General features: G+C 42.6%; 1 protein-coding gene across 6 annotated transcripts in view; it reads left to right on the forward strand.

The window, feature by feature from the left end:
* The window catches only part of RAPGEF2 (Rap guanine nucleotide exchange factor 2), a 262,810-nt gene extending 252,029 nt beyond the window's left edge, over positions 1–10,781 (forward strand). For 3 of the 6 annotated variants that reach the window (XM_018061491.1, XM_018061492.1, XM_018061495.1), the window contains 5 exons: positions 1,658–1,810; positions 3,995–4,220; positions 4,753–5,312; positions 7,485–7,757; positions 8,752–10,781. In XM_018061491.1, coding sequence (XP_017916980.1) covers positions 1,658–1,810; positions 3,995–4,220; positions 4,753–5,312; positions 7,485–7,757; positions 8,752–8,780 — 1,241 coding nt within the window. In that variant the 3' untranslated portion in view covers positions 8,781–10,781. Of the gene's footprint in view, positions 1–1,657; positions 1,811–3,994; positions 4,221–4,752; positions 5,313–7,481; positions 7,758–8,751 lie in introns of all 6 variants that reach the window. The other 3 variants (XM_018061493.1, XM_018061494.1, XM_018061496.1) reach the window with 2 other exon arrangements.

Here is a 27,502-nt window from a genome sequence, read left to right on the forward strand (position 1 = left end):
TTTTTTTTTTTATTTACTGTTTTTTTTTTTTTAATTTTTATTTTTTTTAATTTATTTATTTTTTTTTAATTTTAAAATCTTTAATTCTTACATGTGTTCCCAAACATGAACCCCCCTCCCACCTCCCTCCCCATAACATCAACAGAGTTTTCTAAGGCATACCATCTTCACATCCATCTACATTGTTCAAAGGCAGTATGTTTTCATTCCGTGTGTGATGCTGTCTGGGAATTTTTTTTTCCAAATTAAAGCTATTCATTCATGTAGCTTTAGTGTAACTGGTGTTTTTCATGTATCCTGTGTATATTATTATTTGTATGCATAATTAATAGATTGCTTGAAAAATGATTTTTTAAAAGATTCATTAAAAAGTAGTATCAGACACTTATATGAGGTGAAATGAAGGATTAAATCTTGGTTAAATTTCATTCCTCCTTTTTTAGTGGATTTTGGTAAGTCTGAGAATATCAAAACTAACATAAGGACTTCCCTGGCAGTCCAGTGGTTAAGAATCCTCCTGCCAATGCAGGGGACACAAGTTTGATCCCTTACCTGGGAAGATTCCATATGCCTTGGAGCAGTTAAGCCTGGATGCCACAGCTGTTGAGCCTACGCTCTAGAACCTGGGAGCTGCAACTACTGAGCCCACGTGCTCCAGCACCTAAAGCCCACGGGTCCTAGAGCTCATGCTTTACAGTAAGAGAAGCTACCACAGTGAGAAGCTTGCACACAGTGACTAGAGAGTAGTCCCTGCTCGCCTCAGCTCGAGAAAGCCCGTGCACGGCAATGAAGACCCAGCACAGCCAAAAACCCCCACAAAACTAGTATTAATTGAGGTAGTTTCAGCCTCTAATGCCTCCCCTTGGGTCTCTTTGTTGTTCAAAATATGGTAATTGAGAGTGCCTCATAATAACGCTACAGACTTAGCAGCATTAGTAAAAATCTCTTCACGTGACTTCCTCACATCTAAAGTAGTTTTTAGGGGAAAGCCACCTGATAGTAGCACATGGAATCCTTTTTCTTCTGCCTGACTTCCTCCTGCTTGATCCTGCACTTGGTGCTCAATGGCTCCCCCCAGACACCTTCTCCCTCAACGTCTGGTTCCTGGCACTCTCAAGGTCCCCTCCTGCTGCTGCTCCTTCATCTGCTTATTGATCAGATATTAGTGTGGAATTCCTTAATGCTCTTTCAGTCTCTTTCCTGCTACTTCCTTTTGCCTCTTGGCTCAGTCCTTCCCTGCCATCACTTCCACTTCCTACACACTAGCTTTTCCAACACCAAAATACCTCTTTCCAACCCAAACTTGAGTTCTGATCATTCTGAGCTGCACCGCTTTCATCCTAACTTAAAGTATTTCCAGATTGTCTCTTTTTTTTCTTCATTGCTGCCCAACATATTGTTGAATAATGAATGTGGTGGCCAAGATTCAGAACCTAGCATGAAATACCGGAAGCAGCCTCTCTCATCCCCGCGGGCGTCAGAAGCTGCACTGCAGTCCCTGGTGCCTCCTGTGAGGTTACCTCTGTTTACCTGGGGAGAGCACACAGACCTCTGAGGCTGCAGACAGCCTGCAACAGAATAGAATATTAAGTCTTAGCACTGAAAGGTGTTTGGGTTCTTCCGGTTATTCTGCACATTGAAATTCTTTCTCTTACAGGCATCAACTCTCCACAAGCTTTAAAGAAAATTCTTTCTTTGTCTGAAGAAGGAGGTCTGGAGCGCCATAGGAGGCCAGCAGAAGACACAATATCCAACACGTCTTCCCAACTCTCCTCTCCGCCCACCTCCCCACAGAGCTCCCCACGGAAAGGTGACTGGGTGACTTATGTTCTCCTTCCTGGTGACCTGTTCTTTCAGCCATGATAAATTCCAGTTAGAGATTCCATCATTGCTGACAATATAGTCACTTTAAATGACCTTGGGAATTCTCTGACCATCCAGTGGTCAGGATGCTGAACTTTTGCTGCTGAGGCAAGTTCCATCCCTGTTCAGGGAACTAAGGTTCCTCAAGCCCACAAGGTGCAACCGGAAAAACAAAAGTGACCTGATGTGTAACACCCAATGGATTTTTTTCTCCTCAGTTTATAAATTTTGAAGAATTTGGGTATTCTTTAATAACTATAAATAGTGTTAAGCTTATATAACTATAAAATTCATTTTTAGTAATGTTATAATTTTTATAATTCATTTTTTCCTGATTAAAAGTGTGGGACTAATTCTTTTTATACTAACAGTTCTAACTAAGTATGATTATATGGCATTAATTATGGAGTAAAGGGCTATATAAACATAAGAAAAACTATTATCTTCCTGATTTATTTTTCATTGTATTAACATGGGTCTTGATTATCTTTTCTGTTACTATCTTGTCTTACTTTTAAGATTACATTTTAGGCACTCAGGCTCACCTTCCAATATTAATGCTTTCTTATCTTAAAATACTAGGTAATTCTCTGCTGCCTAACCTCAGAATTATTTCCAGAATTATTTCCACCCCCTACCCTTTCACTGAATGGGCATAAGTCCATAATAAACATCCAGACCATTCTCACTAGACAAGGCCAAAGAGATTAATCCATTGTGAGATTTCACTGGTACAACAAATTCCATTCCTGCTTGACTTTCTAGCTTTTTTGGACACCTGTGCATTTTTGTGGTATCAGTCTGTAGTCTGTGTTCAGCGGGTGTGTCTGAACTCTTCTCTGTTCTCAGCAGTCAGCTGAGATCTTTTGGCTCCGGGCAGTTGGATTTAATCAGCTCCTCCTCTTCCCTTGGAAGGGAGAACAGGAACAAGAATAACAATGCACCATGGACCTTTGGGATGGGTGGGGTTTACAGAGCCCAGAGCCAGGGGGAAGGACTGGAGTCAGCTCATTAGCTGAGGAAAATGAACAGTCCCTCCTTCCACGTGTCCAAGGCACCACCTGAGTGATGGTTTTCTTGGGTGTTTTTTGGGCAGACTGTTCAGGAAATCTTGTCTGTCAGAACTCGTAGTGTGGTTTATAAAAGACATGTCATAGATGGACACATTAAATCATATCAAGACCTGTGCAACCTTTAAAAAATAAATGAGGAATTCATAATTTACTGAAATGAGGAGAAAATACTCTTTTAGAGAGTAATGAGCAACATTTAGGTGTTCTAGATTTCTTTTTTTTTTTTTAATTTGGTAGGTGGCATTGAAAATTTTGCACTGTACACATATAATCATGTAAAATCAGTATTTAAGTAGCATTAGATTGTTAGTAATGTTAAAAAAAGAAACATACTGAGAAGGAAGATTTGGATTTTTTGTTGTTGTTAAAAATGTCAAGACAAGCCTCTCTTCCTTTGTGACTTTCAGAATTATTTTTAGCAACAAAGGATAGTTAAAGGTCCTTCATACCAGAAAATGGACATTTGTTTGGACATAGTGATGGTCCAGGGAGAAAGTGGAGGTTTTGTACATTGTATCCTTCAAAACAATTGGCTTTTATGTGATTTATCCAATGTATTATTAATGTTGAAAAATCAAATGGCAAAAACCCAAAGATACCTTCTTCAGGTCTTATTTATTATTCCTATATGTCCACTTACAATGTGGATCTTCCTAATGGAGTTATTCTCTGCCATAAAGTTCTAAAAAATAACGCCATTGAAGGCAAAATTGCTCACTTTTCAGATTGAGAAAAAAAAACATACTTTTAAATATGATCCTAGTCATTCTTCATAGTTTCATTTGTATAGACAGGTGCAGTATAATTTATATTTAAGAGAGCTAAGATGAGTCGGGTCATGCCATAATATCTGCATAAGTTCCTGGCTCATATAATGGCGTTTTCTTTTTTCCTCCCTAAACTTTCATGAAACACAGTGAAGTTCATTTGAGTAAAAACTTGTGATATCTCAGTCCACAAGTAGAGTGTTTAGTCCCCACTTCTGTGGCGGCTTCTGCAGCCTGCATTGTGGACGCTATGAACCCACAGCGTTTAAGGACTGGTGTGTCCCTACGCAGGCTACACTTTGGCTCCGAGTGGCACCGTGGATAACTTCTCAGATTCTGGCCACAGCGAAATCTCCTCGAGATCCAGCATCGTCAGCAACTCCTCCTTTGATTCATTGCCCGTCTCGCTGCCTGACGAGCGGCGCCAGAGGCCATCGGTTAGCATCGTGGAGACCAGCCTGGCCTCAGGCCGGCTAGAGAGGCGGCCGGCGGTGGAGCCTGACCAGTACAGCCTGGGGTAGGGGCTCCTCTCCTCCACGTGTGCATTGCTGTTTACTGTGCGTGATGCCCAGGCAGTGGGTGCTCTCCCATCCCAGTTCTGATGCTCAGCATTTCCTGAAAGCACTGTGCTGTCTCTGCCAGGCAGAATGCTTTCGAGTTAGGGCTGGTCTTCACCGGGACCCGTTTCTCTGTGCTGAGGGCAGGGAGCAACTCTGGCATGTGTCTCAGTCCTTTTGTATGAGCTGCTCTCCCAAAATAATCAGACTGTGGTGAGCCCTGTAAGGGGAAGCTGCCTTTATTGTAAGCAACTGGTTGCTCTTTTCCCCCTGTGTCGATGTTGTACTGACATTGCAAGGGCCGGGGGAGGAAACTGAACAGGACAGAGTGGCTGCTGTCGTTGGAGCCTTCATCCTCTTCCTGGGGGGAAAGGAAGCCACCTTTTGAGGGGAAAAGGGGTTTTATTGTAGATTGATTAGTTAATCTTGCTCTTTTCTTCCCCTCCCCTTCTCGTCTTCTTTCTTCCTTTTTCTTTCCTCTTGGCCGCCTAGGTCCTGTGCGCCACTGTCTGAGAGCAGGGGCCTGTATGCTGCAGCCACCGTGATTTCTTCCCCCAGCACAGAGGAGCTTTCCCAGGACCAGGGGGACCGAGCCTCCCTGGACGCTGCTGACAGTGGCCGGGGGAGCTGGACGTCGTGCTCGAGCGGCTCCCATGATAACATCCAGACCATCCAGCACCAGAGGAGCTGGGAGACGCTCCCCTTTGGGCACACTCACTTTGATTACCCAGGGGACGCTGCAGGGCTGTGGGCCTCGAGCAGCCATATGGACCAAATCATGTTTCCTGACCACAGTGCAAAGTACAGCAGGCAGAGTCAGAGCCGAGAGAGTCTCGATCAGGCCCAGTCCCGGGCCAGCTGGGCCTCGTCCACGGGGTACTGGGGAGAGGACTCGGAAGGGGACACGGGCACGATCAAGAGAAGGGGGGGTAAGGACGTTTCCCTTGATGCTGACAGCAGCAGCATGACGGCCGTGACTGCAGAGGAAGCCAAACCTGCCGCCATGGCTGCCCACATAGCCGTGACACCCAGTGCCGCCAAGGGGCTCATTGGTAAGCTGACCGCCGGCTCTGTCGTGTGTGGGTCATGGCTGCACCCCGACTTATTTCACAAGTAAAAGTACATGTTTGTGGGTCTTCTCCTCGTTCTGTCCCACCCATTGCCCCTTAGGGCTTCCGAGTTAGCAGTGCACTCAGCATTTTGAAGTGAATGATGGTTACAAGAGCCCAGGTTCTGCGCTCTAGTGCTTATAACTACTCTGCAGCACAGGACACCTTCTGTGTGTTGTAGCTGTCAGGATCAGTAGGTTGTCATTATGGGTATTCTCTGCTCTAGTATTGATCTAGGCTAAAAGTTACCAGAAAGGGTGGCCATTCTCTCTAGAGGAGGAAGTTTCTTTTGTTTAATCGGAACCGGTTTTAAATGTTTTATGATTCTGTTTTGTTCCCTTGAATTGTATTTAGAACTTTACACATTGCATATTTAAAAATCTCCTGTTGATGTTTTTTATGTAGGTAAGCTGTTTTCTGTGCTACACAAATTCCCTCTGCATAGGATAGAACATGGTGGGGAGGGTGCTAAGAGGTAATGTCATCAGTAAGAGCCTGGGAGTCAGGCTGGTTGGGTCGTGCTGAATCGGTGCTTTGCCACTGTCCTAGTTTTGTGACACTGGGTGAGTCACTAAATGGTGCCTGTTTCCTCATCTGTAAAATGAGTTTAATAATTTCTATCCGTGCAGTTGGTGTGAGTTTTAAAGGAAATATCTGCAAATCACTTTGAACACTAGTGCCTAGATAATAATTCCTAAGTACATGAAAGTCACTATCGGTTTGCTGCTGCTGTTTTTGTTGTAAGGTCTCTTATTTTCCCTTAACCCTATCAGAATATATTCTTTATGGCACGCTCAACATCTGTATGATTAAAGTGTAGGGATGCATTATAGGATACAGAGTGAGAAATCTGGAATATAATTTGTCTTTTCAAGATGTATAAGGAAAAAACAATACCTAGTCTTAGGGTGCAATTTTTAAAGCACTTTTTAAAAACTGAAGTATAGTTGATTTATAATACTGTTAGTTTCAAGTATACAGCAAAGTGATTCATATATATATTATTTTCCATTATAGGCTATTAAAAGACATTGAATATAGTTCCCTGTGCTATACACATGTATATGTTAATCCCAAACTCCTAATTTATTCCTCCTCTCCATTTCCCCCTTGGATAACCATGAATTTGTTTTCTATGTCTGTGAGTCTATTTCTATTTTGTATATAGATTCACTTGTATTATTTTTTAGATTCCACATATAAATGATATCATATTTGTCTTTATCTGGCTTACTTCACTTAGTATAATAACCTCTGGGTCTATCCATGTAGCTGCAAATGACATTATTTCATTCTTTTTATTGACTAATATCCCAGTGTGTGTGTGTGTGTGTGTGTGTGTGTATGTAACATCTTCTTTATCCATTCATCTGTTGATAGACACTTGGAATGCTTCCATATCATGACAATTACAAATAAAAAAGCACTTTGTTTTAACAAACATACACAAAATTTTTACTGCAAAAGAACAGTTGAGTGTAGAAAGTTCAAGATAAGAAAACTTGGCCTTCACCTGCCTTTACAGATTCATGTTTTACGTCAAGAAGTTACTATAAAAGGATTTTAAGAAAAAATACATGCCTTACATACATAGTTTTGAAATTTGCATCATTTTGGGTACACTTTTCCAACTTTATTTTGACTCCCTGTTTTCCGAAGTGAGACCCAAGGCTTGAAAGTAACATGGAATGGATCCTCTGCCTGGTGAGGGTGGTGCCCAGCACAGGGTGACAGCCCGCCTGGCCGGCCCCTCTCCCGGGTTGCTGGCCTGGGCCTGGGTGCCTTGCTGGTTCCTTTGCCTGGTGTTTCCAGTAAACCCCAGGGTTGGGCGTTCGTTACTTTGTGACCAGCAGAGACGCTATGCAGTCACCCGGTTAGAGTTACAGGTACTTAGATTCCTTAGTCACTTGTGCCACCAGAGATGACTGGTGGATAGCCAGTTTGGTACACGTCCTGCCTCCCACTGCACCACCCCCGCATCCCGCTCCGCAGGCCTAAGTGCTGCTGCACCACATGCGCACTGTTGATCGTGGTCCTCATCCTTTCGGATGAGTGCGCATGGCCCAGGATGCGCTTCCCTAGATGCTGATTGCAGCGCCTTTTCTCTCCCAGCAGCCAGAAAGGAGGGCCGCTACCGGGAGCCGCCACCCACTCCACCAGGCTACGTGGGCATCCCCATCACCGACTTCCCCGAGGCCCACCCGCACCCGGCCCGGAAACCGCCGGACTACACTGTGGCGCTGCAGCGGTCCAGGATGCTGGCCCGGCCGGCCGAACCTGCCCCAGGCAGCGCCAGGCCTGCCCCCAGGCCGCAGTGGCACCGGCCTGGTGATGGTGACCCACACGCCGGCCCCTGTGCACCCCCGGGCCTCACCGCCGAGGAGGACGGTACATGCGTCTCCCCCCAACCCCCAACCCTCCGGCCCTGCCTCTGCGCCCCATCTCCAGCATCCCCGATCCTGGCTGGTCTGCTCTCCCTCCAGACGCTGCCCACTTAGGGCTCCACACCCCATGCCCCTAACTTAGTGTGTGCAGCTGGCTGCGTTTTGCTTCTTCCTAAGCGACTTGAGAAATAACTAAAGATTGCAGCGGGGTCCCCTGTAATAACGTGTGCATGGCTCCTTTTCCTTCCCTAATCCTCATTTTTCTGGGAAAATGTTTGAACTTGTAACAAGTTCCAAATGAAAGTCGAGTGAAGAAAAACCCACTTCTCTAGAGCTTTTTTTGCCTTCTCTGTATGAACCCAGCTGGCCGTTTTGGGGGTGAGAATGCAGAGGGGCAGACTGTGCCACTGCTTCCCTCTTCTGCTTTTAGGTTATTCTGCAAAAAATTGTTACAGAAGAAAGCAAAACAATTAATGAAAATTACTTATAATCCTGCCATTTACAGACAACCACTGTTAGCATTTTGTTATACATCCTTCTAGACTTTATGTGTGTGTATACTATGAAAGGTCACATGCTGCTTTGACCTGAGTTCGATCCCTGGGTCGGGAAGATCCCCTGGAGAAGGAAATGGCAACCTACTCCAGTACTCTTGCCTGGAGAATCCCAGGGACGGGGGAGCCTGGTGGGCTACAGTCCACCGGGTCGCAAAGAGTCGGACACAACTGAGCTACTTCACTTCAGTGAAATTACCGTCAGTGAATTTCCAATCAGTAAATATACAATATACTCTATTTTAAACGTTTCATTGTGAATCATTAGGGAGAAAAAAAGATGAGTATTGTAAGTGACTAGACTTACAAAATAGCTACAGTATAGTGACCTAGACTTAGAAAATAGCTATGGTGTTTTTATTTTATATCGGTTAATGTATTCTCTCTAAGCACAAGAAAATTACTTGCTTACTCATTGATTTCTTTCTTTCATGGTCGTTTTAGCAGAAGATGAACAAGTGTCTGCTGTTTGAGGTGCGGGCTTCTCTGGACCCGAGTCAACCGCCCAAAGGAGAGCACAAGAAGACGCCCCCTAGCGTCGGAGCCTTGGAACTCACACTCTGAGGATGGTGGACCAGTTTGCCTCCTTTCCTGCCTTAAAAGCAGCATGGGGCTCCTGACCCCTCTTCCCGTCCCCTTTGCATGTGAAATACTGTGAAGAAACCGCCCTGGCACTTTTCCGACTTCGTTGCTTGAATGCACAGCGCAGCAGTCTCCGAGCTCCCCGTCGCTGCCTGCCACGTAACACAGCATCATTCCAGATTCCAAGGTCATCACCACCGATGATTCACCCTGGCTGCACTTATCCACGCCGGGAAGGATTTTTTAAAAATCTCCCTTTTAGATTTCAATCCAGTCCTAGCACTTGGTTTCATTGGAATCATGAGAAAAGTCAGCCACGGAACTACTTGGGGCCTTTAACCCACCAAGGAAAACAAAAACGAAATCCTTTGAGTACAGTGCTCGTCCGCTTGTTTACAATGTCTTTTTTTTTTTTTTTCCTTTTTAATGAGTTTAAAGATTGTCTTCAGAGAGTAAATGTTATATCCATTTAATGATTACAGTATTATTTTGAACCTTTAAGTAGGGTTGCCAGCCTGGGTTTCTCAAAAACCAAATATGCCGGACAGGGTGTGGCCACACCAGGAAGAGAGGAGGCGGGGCACAGCCCCTCTTCCTGCGTCCTGGCCGCCCCCAGAAGTGCCCTATCCTGGAAGCATGAGATGTTAGCCAATTACCTAGATCCCAGGGCTCCCGCCCCTCCTTCCTCAGGGGCTGGGGCTCTACTGTACAAACTGTTTGCACATGGCCGGGGAGGGACTGGGACTCTAGCGTCCTGTGTCTGAGCCTTATGGAGCACAGGGCAGCGTCACCCTTGGGCGTGCCCTGCTCCATTGAGACAGACGGCAGACCCCCTGTTTTTTAAATTATGTTTCTTTGATTTCTGTTCATTTAGCTTTAGGGCTTCTCTTGTTTGTTTTTAAAGAGAAACGTTTATAACTGGATAGCATTGCAGTGAAAGCAGCTTGGGGTGTTGGCACTAACGCCAGCCATTCATACTGCTCTTTCAAGACAGCCTCCCTGTATCGATCAATCGGCACGAGGGAACACACGAGCCTTTAACATGAAAAAGATCAAAAAGGTCCAAAACCCGGTGCGATCCGCCAGCCTTTGCAAGGCAAGTTGGCGGCCAAAGACTGGCCCGTAAGTGGCTTTATGGACGCTGAGATGGAGAAGGCCTGAGTGTAGCAACCACCTGCTCACAGCTGCTATTAACCCCAGAAGGACTGAACCCTCCACTCTATTTTTGTGTTGTTTTTGCACAGACTCCGGAAAAGTGAAGGCTGCCAATCCGAGTAGTACTCAGATGTGAGGAACTGCTGGTCTTGGATTTTTTTTCCATTAAATTCAGCTGATCATATTGATCAGTAGATAAACGTAAATAGCTTCCAATTTTAAAAGTCGAATTGCAGTGTTTTTTCACTGTATCAAAGCAATGTCAGTGCTTTATTTAATGATTCTCTCCTGTATCATGGCATTTGTCTACTTGCTTATATATTACATTGTCAATGATGCATTTGTAATTTTACATGTAAGATGCATTATTTGCCAGTTTTCTTCTCTAGGCTATGGACCTCATGTGCATATAGAAAGACAGAACTCTCGCTCTACACAAGTTGCACAAATGTTATCTAAGCATTAAGTCACCGTAGAACATAGGACTGTAACCTCAGTTCGCTCTGTGATGTCAAGTGCAGAATGTACAATTAACTGGTGATTTCCTCATACTTTTGATACTACTTGTACCTGTATGTCTTTTAGAAAGACATTGGTGGAGTCTGTATCCCTTTTGTATTTTTAATACAATAATTGTACATATTGGTTATATTTTTGTTGAAAATGGTAGAAATGTACTATGTTTATGCTTCTACATCCAGTTTGTACAAGCTGGAAAATAAATAAATATAACATAACACCATGTCTATATTCTTAATGACTTGTGCATGCTTTTTCTAACTGAAGCGTGAGAAAGCCTTTGGGTCTCTGCAGGAGCAAGTCCTCAGGGCACTGAGGAGGTACAGATGACATCGCCTAAGAGAGAAGAAATTAATATCGTTCATGTTAGTAGAAAATAAGATCATTCGTGTGTCCAGAATTCATAGTGTTTAATGAAATTCAGTGAAAAATGGTATCATTGTATATCTACATAGCATTTATATCTTCCCAGTTCTTTTCCAGTAAAAATCTTTGCAGGACGCAATATTTTGATTCCCAATATATGTACTAAGAAATAGGACCTCAGAGAATTTAAACTGGCATTCAAGATTATGGCCAGTAAGTTAGTACAACCTAGCGAGTAATTTGGAAGTTCTAACAAGTACATCAGGGCTTCCTTAGTGGCTCAGTGGTAAAGAATCTGCCTGCCAATGCAGGAGACGTGGTTTGATTCCTGGGTTGGGGAGATCCCCTGGAGAAGGAAATGGCAACGCACTCTAGTATTCTTGGTTGGGAAATCCCATGGGCAGAGGAGCCTGGAGAGCTACAGGCAGTGGGATCACTAGAGAGTCAGACACGACTTGGAAGCTAAACAATAACAACAAAGAGTATATCTAATATCTTTGTTCTTTCTGTGAGTCCTCATGTAAGGTAGGTCTGAATAATACTTAAAGTCTATGAGAAGGGCATTTATATTTAAAAAGGTGAGAGTCAGTTAAGCAAAACGTGAGGAAATGTGAGGGTGTCTAGAAAGATGGCAGGATTTCAGTCCTGATGCTAAAGGGAAAATGGCCAAAACTTAAAAGTCTGACTGAGGCATTTGTGCAGTCTTGGTGAATAAAGTTTGAAAATCTGGCCACCACAACAATTTGGAGAATTAAGACCATTTCTGTAGCTTCAGCTGTACCTGTTCAGAATGCAGGTGCCCTGTGCGGACACCTGTGTTCTCGTGTGCTTGCCACCATCAGCTGTTCACTGTAAAAACCCTTTGCTCAGGGACACCCTATCACAACAGCAACCCATGCTGTCAATTTCTGTCATTCAAAAAGCTTGCTTTTCTCTAATGTGTTCAGAAAAATATTAAGGAACTGATGTTTTGAAGAATAACCTCTTAATCACTTTTTGTATTCTGCTGAAAATAAAATGACAGCCATGATGCCTGTTCTTACGTGTTTATGTTTTAGGTTACCTTTAAGTAGCAAAGACTCCACTCACTCCACTCCAGGGTTGTAAGAAGTATGTGATCAGTGGCTGTGACCTAGCTTCCTTGGTGTCATATTAATAACAGAACTTTGCCATGTTTTAGGGATATTGCCGAAAGCTCTCCTCCCTAATCAAAAAGACTAAACATACCTGTTCTGTTTTCATACCTGCAGGTCAAAGCCCTCCAAATAGTTCCCTTAGCTTTAACCCCTTCCTCCTCCTGGGAGGTGTAGAGTTTATGCTCATCTATAATATATTTGATCTCCAAATCACTGATAATCTCTCAAACTGGTCTTGAAAGATGCAAGCTGCTAAACAAGCATGTATCAGCACATCTGGTAGGTCTGTGTGCTTATGGATTTTCAAGGAATTACCACACTTCTATTCTTGCAAAGAAAAAGAGGAGCTCTGTCCTTGATTCCCTGATGCTGTTCTCTTTGGAAAAATAGCTTACTCAGAGAATAAAGCAAGTGCACTTGGAAGGGTCAAGTTGTTGATTGGAGAGGCGAATGATCTTGCAAATATTCACAAAGAATGTCAGGCAGCAGAGGTTGAAGTGGGCAGTAATGGAATGGAAATGAGTAGGGCATACTGCAGCCAAGGGGGCAGGGCCCTTCAGAAAGATCTTACAGCGAATAAGGGTTTGCCCAGCTGACAGAAAAAACACTGATTGGAACAAAATAACAATTTGTGAATTGCACTTTTTTCAACATTCACATTTTAGCCAAGGACAAAGCAAGCACAGTAAAATTCCTGCCTGTTTTTGAAATGATTTCTGCCCATAGATTTTACAATGCCATGGCTACATAACAGGAACGGTTATAGAAGCTATCAAAACATTGCATGAAAGGCTAAAAAATCTTAGAAAAGGCTTTGTTTTACAGGCACTCAATAAGATCATAATAATTTTCATTATGGGAAAACATAAGCATAGAATATAATATCTGAAGTAAATTTTTTAAAAATCTGAAGTAAATTTAGAATCAAATGACCAATTTTTACAGAGGAGAGAAACTAGTGAAGTAATCTCCATGTGGGGTATTCAACACTGCAAAAGTCAAAGCTAGTTTCATTTTCTTTTTCTGTAGCTAGCTTAATACAATGTAGGAGCTTTTAGTTTTAACTCTGATCATAGTTGACATGTGGTATGGTCTGATGGGAACCAATGCAGTAAAGACATATCCCAGTATTTGAAGTTTTCCTTAATTTATATAGATTGGAAACCTTTTTTCAAGTAAAATTATAAAATTGATTTAGGTGGACTTACCTGGTGGTCCAGTGGATAAGACTCCTTGCTCCCAATTGTAGGGAGCCCCAGTTCAATCCCTGGTGGGGGAACTAAGATTCTCCTGCTGCAACTAAGCCCATGAGCTCTAGAATTGGCACTTGCCACTAGAGAAGCCCTCAAGCTGCAACAAAGACCCATCACAACCAAAATGAATAATAAAAAAATAATAAATATTTAAAAATTGATCAAGTCAGTGTCACATGTAACATGAAGGTGAAATACGTACAAACCTATCAGAAGTAGTCAATGAGCTAATTTTACTTGTGTGCATTTCCTATGGTTCAGGCACTTTTCTCGATGCCAGATATTTACAGATATCACCAAAGTGAACCAAAGTGCCCTCCAATTATAGTCTTCTTTTGGCTGAATGTCTCCCATCTCTCAGACCTGAGAGGGGAAAATGTCATGACCTCAGGATCATAAGTGAGTATCTTATCAATCAGCCTTGATCACATCTGGATCGAAGATGTGAGATGCCTGACCCCAAAATTGCCTGGCTTGCCAACCATCTAGAAGTTCCTAGACGGACACTGTGACTGGTAAGGAAAGTAAACTGACTTGAACTCATCACTTTCTCTTTGGGGAATTTCTGTGTGAAGGCAAAAAAGAGCAAATGCTTTATCTGGTCAAGATGCAGAAGCTGTGAGACGAGAGAAGTGATAAGAGTGCAAAAACCGTGAATAAGAAGAGGGTTACAAGGTCAGGAAAGTGATGCATTGATGGCAGGGGTGTTCAAAGCCAAGTACAGCAGACACTTGCCTCTTGGGGAGCAACCAAATGCCAGGGTGACATTGCCTTTGGTTGGTGAGTGTCCGGCCCCTGAACCATTCCCTGCAGCTGGTCTCTGTGAGCTGTTCTTCCTGAGACATAGATGGAGAGTCATTCCTGCTCTTTGTGCATTCTCTCTTGGTTACCTATCTCTTCAGCACCTAGAACAGTGCCTGGGATAGTGTAGAAGTTTTAGTAATGAACATCTTCAGTTCAGTCGCTCAGTCGTGTCCGACTCTGCGGCCCCATGAATCGCAACACGCCAGGCCTCCCTGTCTATCACCAACTCCCAGAGTTCACTCAGACTCACGTCCATCGAGTCAATGATGCCATCCAGCCATCTCATCCTCGATCGTCCCCTTCTCCTCCTGCCCCCAATGCCTCCCAGCATCAGAGTCTTTTCCGATGAGTCAACTCTTCGCATGAGGTGGCCAAAGTGTTGGAGTTTCGGCTTCAGAATCAGTCTTTCCAAAGAACTCCCAGGGCTGATCTCCTTCAGAATGGACTGGTTGGATTTCCTTGCAGTCCAAGGGACTCTCAAGAGTCCTCCAACACCACAGTTCAAAAGCATCAATTCTTCGGCGCTCAGCTTTCTTCACAGTCCAACTCTCACATCCATACATGACCACAGGAAAAACCATAGCCTTGACTAGATGGACCTTTGTTGGGAAAGTAATGTCTCTGCTTTTCAATATGCTATCTAGATTGGTGATAGCTTTTCTTCCAAGGAGTAAGCATCTTTTAATTTCATGGCTGCAATCACCATTTGCAGTGATTTTGGAGCCCCCCAAAATAAAGTCTGACACTGTTTCCACTGTTTCCCCATCTATTTCCCATGAAGTGATGGGACCAGATGCCCAAATTATAGATAAACTGGGCCATCAAAATCAGCCAACGTGCATTTATGTATTCATTGCCTTAAAAACTTATATTTTTGAAAACATTTAGGTTCACAGCAAACTCGAGTGGAATGTATAGAGGTCCCACACACCCCTCGTCCCCCACGTGCATAGCCTCCCCTGCTCTTGACATCCTGCGCCAGAGTGGTGCATGTGTCTCGAAGGATAACCCAACCCTGACAGGTCATCATCACCCAAATCCACAGTTTACATTAGGGTCACTCTTAGTGATGTACATTCTACAACATGCATTTATTGAAGGGCGTCTATAACTGTGCCAGTACTGGTGAATATTTAGAGTAAAATAAATAGCGAAAATTTCTTTATGGAAGTATATTTGGCAAATAAGTGACTCCTGACAAGGTTAGCAAGGATTTAAGATTAACAAGGGGAGCAAAGACTAAGAGGCTGTTTAGGAGCTAAGTTCTGTGTGGCTACAGATGTTCAGATGAATGAAAAATGGACAGAGGCTGAGGCATCCAGAGAAGAGTCTTTGGCTCCTCCTGAGTATCGGGGAGGACGGGATGGACTGGGGCAATGCCTGGACATTGAGGAAACACACCTAACTAGCTGAGGCTTCAGGACTAGGAGACCCTGAGAAATCATTTGGAACGAGCAAGGGAGTGTGCGATTACATAGGACAAAAATGTTTTAGATACTGTATTTGTTATTTGAGGGGCTCAGTCAATGCTCATAAAAAGAAAAAAGGAAGGAAGGAAATGAGCAGAAGAAAGGATCTGTGATGAGACAACCACCTGGAAAGAAGATCTGTTTTGGAAGGAGAACAGGATTCAAGGGTGAGAGAGGAGAAGTGGGGGTCACCCAGGTTGAGAGGCTTGGGGCCAAGACAGGAGGGAAGAACAAAAACGATTCAAGGGGAAAAAAAATCAGTAGTACTTGATGTTCAACAGGATATGAGGAATGAAAGAAAAAAAAAATCAAGCCACCTCTCCCACTGCCACACACAGGAAAACACTTTTAAGAAACTTAAAATTCCTGTTTGGAGTGCTTAAGATGAAAGAAGCAACATTGACAAAGGTGGGAACATTGCTGAAAATGATACTGATTTTTATCTATTAATCTATCAGTGGACATTTCGGTTGCTTCTGCATGTTGGCTAATGTAGCAAGTGCAGTGAATTTTGGGGTGCATGTATCCTTTTGGACCATGGCTTATTACTCAGCTAAAAAGAATGAAATAATGCCATTCACAGGAACATGAATAGACTGCCATACTAAGTGAAGTAAGTCAGACAGAGAAAGACAAATATATGATATCACTTACATGTGGAATCTTAAAAAAAAAAAAAAGATACAAATGAACTGATTTACAAAACAGACATAGAAAACAAACGTATAGTTACCAAAGGGGGAAGGGGGAGGGGGAAATTAGGAGTTTCTGATTAACATATACACACTATTATGTATAAAGTGGGCTCAGACGGTAAAGAATCCACTTGCAATGCAGAACACCTGGGTTCAATCCCTGGGTTGGGAAGATCCCCTGGAAAAGGAAATGGCAACCCACTCCAGTATTCTTGCCTGGAGAATCCCATGGACAGAGGAGCCTGGCGGGTACGGTCCATGGGGTCACAAAGAGTCATAAATGACTGAGCAACTAGCGCACACGTATAAAATAGATATAACCAACAAAACCCACTGTATAGCACAGGAAAAATTCAATATTCCCGAATAACCTAAATGGGAAAAGAATTTGAAAAAGAACAGATACACTTATATATATAAAACTTTGCTGTGCCAGGTGACGCAGTGATAAAAGGATCTGCCTACCAATGCAGGAGACGGAAGAGGGAGATCTCCTGGGGGACGGTGGCAACCCACTCCAGTGTTCTTGCCTGGGAAATCCCACAGACAGAGGAGCCTAGTGGGCTACAGTGCAGGGGGTCACAAAAGAGAGACACCGCAGAGGACAAGCACATGCATACCTGAAACAGCATTGTAAAACAACTATCCTCCAATAGCAAAAAATTTAAAGAGAAATGATACTAATTTTCAAAACAGGGTCAAGAAGTCTTCTTGTCCAGGGGTTCAAAGCTCCGCGCAGTCTCCATTTTCCTTCCTGCATCCTTGGGTAAGGGATGTGTGTGCTGAAGAAGGAGCTTCACACCCCCATCCCCCTCCAGAGGTACAGAGCCTAGTGAGGCTACATGGCTTATTCACTGCTTTTGCCAACACATCTTCAATCCATCCTTTTATGTCACTGTCTACATTTCAAATCTCTACATCCAACCAAGCTATTTCCAGCCCTGCGGACCCCAGGGTTACTCTTCAATGATAGAATTGGTGTGATCTTGGATGAGCTGGGAGGCTTTTTTATAGCACTTTAAAAGACCAAACAAAATAGCCAAATAGAATGTGACTACACAGAATAGAAACAGTCAGACAGGGAAGGTGAGTGGGTGGGTTAGGCCACAGACCCACACAATTAAAATAATTTTTTTTTTTAAGTGTAACTCTTTCCCGGCATGCAAAATTGAGGCCCAGAAAGGAACATTTACCATGTGGAATTTCTAAGATCCACCTCAAAAGGGCACACCCAGAGCGCCAGGAGGCTGAAAGTGGAGAGTCCGGAATCTCTGAGGGCCCTTCATCCTTGAACTCTCCTGACAAGGAGGCAGCGGGGGTGGGTATAGGGCAGGGGGGGACTGGTGACCTGGCCTCTCCCGTGCCACTGTCGTGCCCTCCACCTCCCAGGAAACACGGCAGGTGTCCTTTGCTAAAATCCTTACCCCCACCCAAGAGTTCTGGGACCTGACCAAGTCTGCAGGATGCAGGTTCCTGAGAACAAACCAAAAAAAAAAAAAATTTCCCCCCCAAAATTAGCTTTGCAATGAATAGATGGTTTCTCTCACAATCCTGTTACCATTCTTTTTAGGCTCAAGCATTTGAATCCTGAAGTTGAACTGCTTGGTTTTGCTTTTTAGCCCATGAGATCCTGGAAAAGAACCTGAATTTCTACACCTCAGTTTCCTCACGTGTAAACTGAATGAAATGATAGAATCTATCTCCATGGTAAAGCAAACAGAAAGTCAGATATCACACACTAAACACCACGCAGCGTGTGGCACAGGTCATTGAAAAATGTTAGCTGCCGTTAGGTTTTATATAATACAAAGTATTCTCCTAAATAGTATGTGCACATTAATAACCTAGATATTGATTTGAAATTAAAGTGTGTTGTTAAACATAAAATTTTATGCAATTCAGCAAGATGTCTGCCATTTTAGGAATGCAAATTAAAACCACAATGAGATATCACCTCATACCCATTAGGATGGCTACTGTCAAGATATCACTTCTATGTGAAATCTAAAGTATGATACAAGTCAGCATATTTACAAAACAAAAACAGACTCACAGATATAGAGAGTAGACTGTGGTTGCCAAGGGGAAAGATTGGAAGAGGGAAGGATTGGGAGTTTGGGATTAGAAGCCGCACACTATTATATACAGAATGGATAAAGAGAGGAGTCCTACTGTATAGCACAGGGAACTATATTCAGTATCCTATAATAAACCATAATGGAAAAGAATATGAAAAAGAATGCATAGATATATATGTAATGTAACTGAGTCACTTTACTGTACAGAAGAAATTACTACAACATTGTAAATAAACTACACTTCAATAAAATTTAAGAAAAAAAAAGGATGGTTACTGTAAGGAGCAGTAGGACAGGAAGAAACTTGTGTTTGTGATAAGATGTGGAGAAATTGTAATCCTTGTGCACTGTTGGTGGGAATATGAAATGGTACAGACACTATGTAAAAGAGCAATATACGGTTCCTCAAAAATTTAAAAATTGAATTACCACATGGTTGAGCAATTTCATGTTTGAATTTATACCCTAAAGAGCTAAAAACAGGAACCCAAAGGGATATTTGTACACACATGTTTACAGCATTATTATTCATATTAACCAAAAGGTGGAAGCGAACAGTGTCTATTGACAGATGAATGTGTATCTATGCAATGGAATATTGCTCAGCTTTAAAAAGGAAGAAAATTCCGATACACACTAAAATGGATGGCATTGGGGACATTGTGCTAAGTGAAATAAGGCAGTCACAAAAGCACATACTATACTATAAGATTCCATTCATGTGAGGTGCATGGAATCATGACCCTCATAGACAGAAAGTAGAATGGCAATTGCCAGGGGCTGGGGAGGGGGAGTGATGGTATAATAAGTCTGGAAATTTCAGTTGTGCAAGGTGAGAACATGTCTGCGGATGGTGGGGATGCTGGCAACACAAGTGAATGTACTCACAACCACTGAACAGCACTTAAAAGTGGTCCAATTTTATGACAAATTTTATGCTATGTGTATGTTACAACCATAATTTTTTTTAAGTTTATCATTAGTTTTCAGTAATGTGACATCTGTTAATATATATAATTCTAACCATCTTGTCCCTCACACCCATCTTTCAGATATAGAAACAAAGTTGTACAAACTCCTTCTCTGAGAGTGAAAATATGAAACCAGAAATGTTTCCCTCTAAGAAAGCAAATCAGGGGAGCTCCCTGGTGGTCCAGTGGTTAAGATGATGCACTTCCATAGCAGGGGGCATGAGTTCCATCCCTGGCTGGGGGAACTAAGATCCCACATGCTGTACAGTGCAGCCAAAAAATTAAATAAAAAGTGAATCTTTTTATTTTTTGGTTTGCTTTTGCACCCATTTTAATGAAAAAGACACTGTGAATCAGAACATTTGAATCTAAAAAAATAACAAAAACACTTTGCTTATTTAAATCCTGTGTCCAATACATTGTACTGATGCTTTAACAAAGCAGAAAGATACTACATACGTGTGATGCAAGGAATTAAACAGAAAATCTACTAGCTAACCAATCAGGCTGCGGGTATAGCATCAATTAGGATTGAATTCAAATTCTGTTCTTTAATATTAGAAGTAGGAGTTCCAATTCTGGTAGTGGAAGGATAGCTTGTATTGGATTATCCCTCTTGCTGATAACAATTATAAATGCTGGACAAAATATGAAATCAACAACAACAACAAAAACCAGTTTGAATACACTGGAGAGCAGCTCAAAGCAGGATTGATCAGGCAACGATCCTTGAAGGAAGGGAAGCAAATGAGGTCACCTATACAATGAACTGGCATTTCCCTTGTGGGCCCCTCCCAGTCACTGTGTCCTACTTGGGACACAGTTCAAGCACGGGGTCAGTCCCTCTGTGCTCAAGAAGGTCAGACTTCCTTCTCCAGAAGATGAGAGGAGAGACTCACAGAGGAGAGAGTGCTGAGTCTGCATAACAATGCCCTTCCAGTCACTGCCAGACTCCAGAACCATGAACATCCAAAGTGAGGGCCTAAGAAATCTAGCAGAAAGCAGCTGCTGGAAGGCTGAGGAGTTGAGCAGACACTCCAGCTGCTGTCTGGGCCTAGGAAGATGGAAGGCTGGGGATAGGATTTCATCAAGTTAAAGGGACTTCATGAGCACCTGGGGCTTCCAGTGAAAACTGCAAAGATCCATTTAGTTCAGTTCAGTTCAGTTCAGTTGCTCAGTTGTGTCTGACTCTTTGCGACCCCATGAATCGCAGCACACCAGGCCTCCCTGTCTATCACCAACTCCCAGAGTTCACTCAGACTCACGTCCATTGAGTCAGTGATGCCATCCAGCCGTCTCATCCTCTGTCGTCCCCTTCTCCTCCTGCCCCCAATCCCTCCCAGCATCAGAGTCTTTTCCAATGAGTCAACTCTTCACATGAGGTGGCCAAAGTACTGGAGTTTCAGCTTCAGCATCATTCCTTCCAAAGAAATTCCAGGGCTGATCTCCTTCAGAATGGAATGGTTGGATTTCCTTGCAGTCCAAGGGACTCTCAAGAGTCCTCCAACACCACAGTTCAAAAGCATCAATTCTCCGGTGCTCAGCTTTCTTCACAGTCCAACTCTCACATCCATACATGACCACAGGAAAAACCATAGCCTTGACTAGACAGACCTTTGTTGGGAAAGTAATGTCTCCGCTTTTGAATATGCTATCTAGGTTGGTCATAACTTTCCTTCCAAGGAGTAAGCATCTTTTAATTTCATGGCTGCAATCACCATCTGCAGTGATTTTGGACCCCCCCAAAATAAAGTCTGACACTGTTTCCACTGTTTCTCCATCTATTTCCCATGAAGTGATGGGACCAGATGCCATGATCTTCGTTTTCTGAATGTTGAGCTTTAAGCCAACTTTTTCACTCTCCTCTTTTGCTTTCCTCAAGAGGCTTTTTAGCTCCTCTTCACTTTCTGCCATAAGGGTGGTATCATCTGCATATCTGAGGTTATTGATATTTCTCCTGGCAATCTTGATTCTAGCTTGTGCTTCTTCCAGCCCAGCATTTCTCATAATGTACTCTGCATAGAAGTTAAATAAGCAGGGTGGCAATATACAGCCTTGACGTAAAGGTTCATTAGCAGGAGTGAAAACCATGTCCCCAAACTGAGGGCTATGGCCTCTGAACAACAAAGCCCATAGCTCAGCATCTGTTTGTAATCTGTTTGAAGAAAAAAACCCAGTGCTCTTCAGAGGAACACAACATAATCCAGACTCTCTACAATGCTATCATTGATTACATGATGTCAAGAATATAACCAAATATTACAAGACATGGACAAAAACAGGAAAAATAATAAATAGTGGTGAAAGCAGGTAGGAGGAGCAGGGAAAGAAGGAGGTAAGGGGAGAGTGGGAAGAAAAAGCAACCATAGGAAAGACTATATGGCAGAAATACATAAATAACATCTTCAAAACAGAAGAAAACATCACAAGGGTTCATATTCATCCAATTAATTCAATATCATGTATTAATCATAATACATGAAAATCTTACCACTTGACTGATAATATGATTATCACCACAATAAAGAGAAAAAAATTAATAAAAGAAACAGAATTTTCTTTTGGTTGTATTTTGTGGCACTTAATAGAAAAAATGTAAGGGACTCTGTTACACTCACTTTCTTCACTGAAAGAATAACCATTCAGATGGCCATTCAGATGTGAGTTTATGGCAAACCTTTTCAAAATTAAAATGCTGACATACACGGTAGAGAGCAGGGCACTCTCCTCATTTGAAGTTGTAGTAATGACACTGAGATTTACCCTTTAATAATAGTTAATGTGGCTTACCTATTGGATACATCTGATAATAGCAAAAAAAGGTGTCTTCCAGTTCTCAGTGTATTGAATTAGTTGAGGGTTGAAGTACCTAATTTTGCACATGGCAGCAGAATCCAGAGTTTCCATTGAGAGTGGCTTCCTCTTTGATTTCAAGTTACCTTTGAAGGTCAGTCAAGTACGACTATACCTAAGAGATTTGAATAGCCACATTTCCTCTTACTCCCATGGATCTCAAGATCCTCAGAGTTTCCCCAAATGATGGGGTCTTTACAGGGAGGGTGCAATAGGCTACAGAGGCCCATTTCACTTGACCTGGTCAGCTCAGGTGGAAGCATGAGCTTTATCTGTGGCTTTGAGAGACAAATGTTTATAAATGTTTTCAATTGTTTTCTCTAGACCCAGTAAGGAAACCATCATTGGTCAGCTTCACACACCAAAAGCCTTCAACTTGTGATTTAATCTCTGGCCAATGACTCTAAGGGAGATTTTCCCTCCTGGCTCAGCTCTCCTGGAAGCTGCCCCTTTACCGTGTTCACATTGATCAAGAACTCCCCACTGGGGATCACATTATGGTAGCACATTCTTGGAGGAATTATTCTCATGACAGTGGTGCAGGATGCTACCATTTCCTGCTTTTAATGCCAGGGAGGCATTGCTGTGCCCCTAAATCATGCTTTATCCACCCAGACAGGAGGGCTCAGCTGATGGTGACCGAGCATTGAAGGATTTGGTGAGCTCTAATTGTCACCCTGCTTATTTAACTTCGATGCAGAGTACATTATGAGAAAGCTGGACTGGAAGAAGCACAAGCAGGAATCAAGATTGCCAGGAGAAATATCAATAACCTCAGATATGCAGATGACACCACCCTTATGGCAGAAAGTGAAGAGGAACTAAAAAGCCTCTTGAAAGCAAAAGAGGAGAGTGAAAAAGTTGGCTTAAAGCTCAACATTCAGAAAACAAAGATCATGGCATCTGGTCCCATCACTTCATGGGAAATAGATGGGGAAACAGTAGAAACAGTTGTCAGACTTTATTTTTTGGGGGTCCAACATCACTGCAGATGGTGATTACAGCCATGAAATTAAAAGATGCTTACTCCTTGGAAGGAAAGTTATGACCAACCTAGATAGCATATTCAAAAGCAGAGACATTACTTTGCCGACTAAGTTCCGTCTAGTCAAGGCTATGGTTTTTCCTGTGGTCATGTATGGATGTGAGAGTTGGACTGTGAAGAAAGCTGAGCACCGAAGAATTGATGCTTTTGAACTGTGGTATTGCAGAAGACTCTTGAGAGTCCCTTGGAGTGCAAGGAGATCCAACCAGTCCATTCTGAAGGAGATCAGCCCTGGGATTTCTTTGGAAGGAATGATGCTAAAGCTGAAACTCCAGTACTTTGGCCACCTCATGTGAAGAACTGACTCATTGGAAAAGACTCTGATGCTGGGAGGCATTGGGGGCAGGAGGAGAAGGGGATGACCGAGGATGAGATGGCTGGATGGCATCACTGACTCGACGGATGTAAGTCAGAGTGAACTCAGGAGTTGGTGATGGACAGGGAGGCCTGGCGTGCTGCAATTCATGGGGTTGCAAAGAGTCGGATATGACTGAGCGACTGAACTGAACTGAATTGAACTGAACTGAAGTGACTTTCAAACCAGCATTTTAAATGAGTTTTTGGAATCATGTGAGATAGAAGTGCATAATACTTATTAACCATTGTGGTACTTATTTCTCTTTTGAATAGTCTATTAATTTATTTCTACCATGAAACAATTCTTTCTCCCTTCTCTCCACTCCACCCTTCTCTCTCTGTTCTCCACCTCCTTCACCACCTCCCACCCTGCCCCAGATCTTTTCAAGGATTCTTCTGCTCTGATCCATACATTACTGAAGGTGGTTTTCATCACAGAAGTCTGTAAAACACATGAATTCCTCAGGTTCAGTGTGAATCCTCTATTGACAAATCAAAAGGATCTTTGAAACCAGTGTTTCCAACCCAGGTGGAGCTCTTGGCTGCCCATTCTTTCTCAAGACCTCCTCTCATCACCCCACACAGAAGCCTAGAGAAAGTTCTTTCCATCCCAACAACAAAATAAGCATTTGTCCCTCCCCCTTTTAAGATATTACTCACAGCAAATGAGCATCAGCATTTCACTAAGTATTTATCACTTTGTTAAATCAGGCTGGTATTTGTCTTCTGAGAAGCTCCTGGCAGTGTGGAAGAGCTGGAAGTGTGTTCGATGCAATGTAAGTGTGAGAGAGAAGATGAGGTGTGTTTTTACATGTGAGTGCAGGTGAGGAAGGACAGGTGTAAATATAGTGGGGAGGGGTGTAAAAACATAGGTTAAGAGGGGAAAAAAAAGGAAACAATAGACACTTACATGTTTTATAGCTTCAAAAAAATGTTTTTTTGTCAAGGTACCACAATGCATTTGGAAAACATTCTAAAGCCCTTAAGACTTTTTTTTTCCCCTGGCTTCTTTCTAAATGATGATAAACTTTTATCTTGGAAAATTAAGTACATTGTTTGTGGGCATTCTGCAAAGGGACTATTTCTCTGTTGATGACTGTTTCAGATACAACATAGTGAATGACTGAAAATTTTCAGTTGTATCTACTCTTTCCATAGTGTGTGTGTACATAAAATTGTGTATCAATGTTATCAACCAGGGCTCTTAGCCTGCTTAATCAATAGAAGTTGCTCAGATAACAGACAGACATTTAGGTAACGCTTTATTGGGGCCCGGCTGTAGCTGGAGGAAGCCAAACCAAGTAACAAGTTTCCTTGCTCATCATCTGAGGTGGAGGCAGGTTCCTTAAATGGGGTGAGGGTAGAGGTGTGTCCATGGGTCAGGCCAGAAGCATGACTTAGGTGGTCTGCCCATGTCTTTGGTGGTATTGTGTGCAGATGGTTAGATAGCATCACCAATTCAATGGGCACGAATTTGAGCAAACTCCAAGAGATAGCGGAGGACAGAAAAGCTTGGCATGCTACAGTCCATGGTGTCGCAAAGAGTCAGACACAGCTTAGTGAGTGAACAGCAAGAAATCCATGATTTGCCCCAGCTGCTCATGCAGGCAGTTATTTTTAGTCCTAAATAGTTTCTTTGTTTTTTGTTGCTGGAGGAGACATCTGTCCAGGTGCAACCATTACAGCAAAGGGTTCCAGGTCCCAGGTCTCAGCCTGTCTCATAAATGAGCTTCCAGACAATCTCTCCTCCAAGAAAGTGGACTGATTTTATGCTTGCTCTCTATCTATATATTACTATGCATTAATATACATATTATTAATATACTTTAATATGTATATAATATAATATACATTAACATAATACATATTTATATATATTAGAGAGAGAAAGGACAAGAGGATATACAAAGCACCCAACTGATAGCTGAGACCAAGCTTTGTCTTCACCAGGGGACTTCTTTTCACATTAATATGTACATATAATATATTATTATATTAATGCATATTATATATAACATACATTATAATTATGTGTGTATATATATATATATATATATTTATATTTATATAATGGCTTGGGGGCTGGCAGAGGGAGAGGGCTGGGGTTAGAATACAAAGGCCCCTGGGTTTATCCTGGGTTGCTCTCTTTCCTTTATGCTCCCTGAATTAGTGTACTAGGGCTGCCATAACAAAATACCCTCTGAAAGTATTTTCTTATAGTTCTGGAGGTTGAAAGTCCAAGGTCAAGGTGCTGGCAAGTGTGGTTCTCTGAGGCCTCCTCCCGAGCTGCAGGCGGCTGCCTTCTCACTGTGAGCGCATCCCTGGTGTCTCTTCTCTTCTCCTTTTAAAGACCTCAAGTCCTATTGTTTGGGGCTCTACAGTTATGCCCTCATTGTAACCCTAACAACCCCTTTAAAGGCCCCATCTCCAAATATAGTCACACTGATTGGGGCTTCAACGTAAGGATTTTAAGGGTACCGTTCAATCCATAGCAGAGGCCACTGAACCACCAGGTGGTAAAGAGGAAGCTCTCAGGTTCGTGATGGCAGGAGCCCCTATGTAGCTCAAAGGAACATTCATGAAACATTCTTTATCAGTGATGATGCTCCAGGCACACTTTCCCTCTGCTCATGGTGGGTGAGATCCTTAAAAACTGACTTGTGGTCCTTTGGGTCCCTTATAATGGCCCCCAGTACTTGTGTCTTTCTAGGAAATGCTCTGCTGAGGTTGGGGTCTCAGTTTTGTAGTTGGTTTTTAGTATCACACAGCCCATCCTGGAAAACAAATTTTAGCATACTTTTTGAGGCATTTTAAAAAGATTGAAGTAGAAGCAGAAGAGATGAAGAAGAGATGGCAAGAATACACAAAAGTACAAAAAATATCTTAATGACCTAGATAACCATGATGGCGGGGTCACTCACCCAGAGCCAGGCATTCTGGCGTGTGAAGTCAAGTGGGCTTTAGGAAGCACTATATCAATAAAGCTAGTGGAAATGATTTAATTCCAGCTGAGCTATTTAAAATCCTAAAAGATGATGGCATTAAACTGTTGTGCTCAATATGTCAGCAAATTTGGAAAACCCAGCAGTAGCCACAGGACTGGAAAAGTCAGTCTTCATCCCAATTCCCAGGAAAGGCAGTACCAAAGAATGTTCAAACTATTGGACAATCACACTCATCTCCCATGCTACTAAGGTTATGCCCCAAATCCTTCAAGTAAGGCTTTAGCAATATGTGAACTGAGAACTTCCAGATGTACAAGTTGGGTTTAGAAAAGGCAGAGAGACCAGAGATCAAATCATCAGCATTCGCTGGATCATAGAGAAAGCAAGAGAATTCCAGAAAAATATCTACCTCCGTTTCATTGACTGTGCTAAAAATTTTGACTATGTGGATCGTAACAAACTGTGTACCACGTAACAAACCTTAAAGAGGTGGGAATGCCAGATCCTCTTGTCTGTCTCCTGAGAAAACTCTATGTGCATCAAGAAGGAACAGTTAGAACCTTATAGAACAACCGACTGGTTCAAAATTGAGAAAGGAGTAAGGCTGTTTATTGTCATCGTGTGAAATGCCAGGCTGGATGAGAAACAAGCTGGAACAAAGATTGCTGAGAGAAATATCAGCAACCTCAGATATGCAGATACCACCTTAATGGCAGAATGTGAAGAGAAACTAAAGAGCCTCTTGATATGATGAAGAGCAGAGTGAAAAAGCCGGCTTAAACCTGAGTTTTAAAAAAACTAAGATCAAGGCATCTGGTCCCATCACTTCATGGCAAATAGGGGAGTAGTTGAAAGCAGTGACAGACTTCCTCTTTTCGGGCTCTAAAATCAGTGTGGATGGTGATTGCAGTCATGAAATCAGAAGCTGATTGTTTCTTGGCAGGAAACTTATAACAAAGACAATGTA

The sequence above is a fragment of the Capra hircus genome, chromosome 17 (assembly GCF_001704415.2).
Source record: "Capra hircus breed San Clemente chromosome 17, ASM170441v1, whole genome shotgun sequence".
NCBI classification, from domain to species: domain Eukaryota; kingdom Metazoa; phylum Chordata; class Mammalia; order Artiodactyla; family Bovidae; genus Capra; species Capra hircus.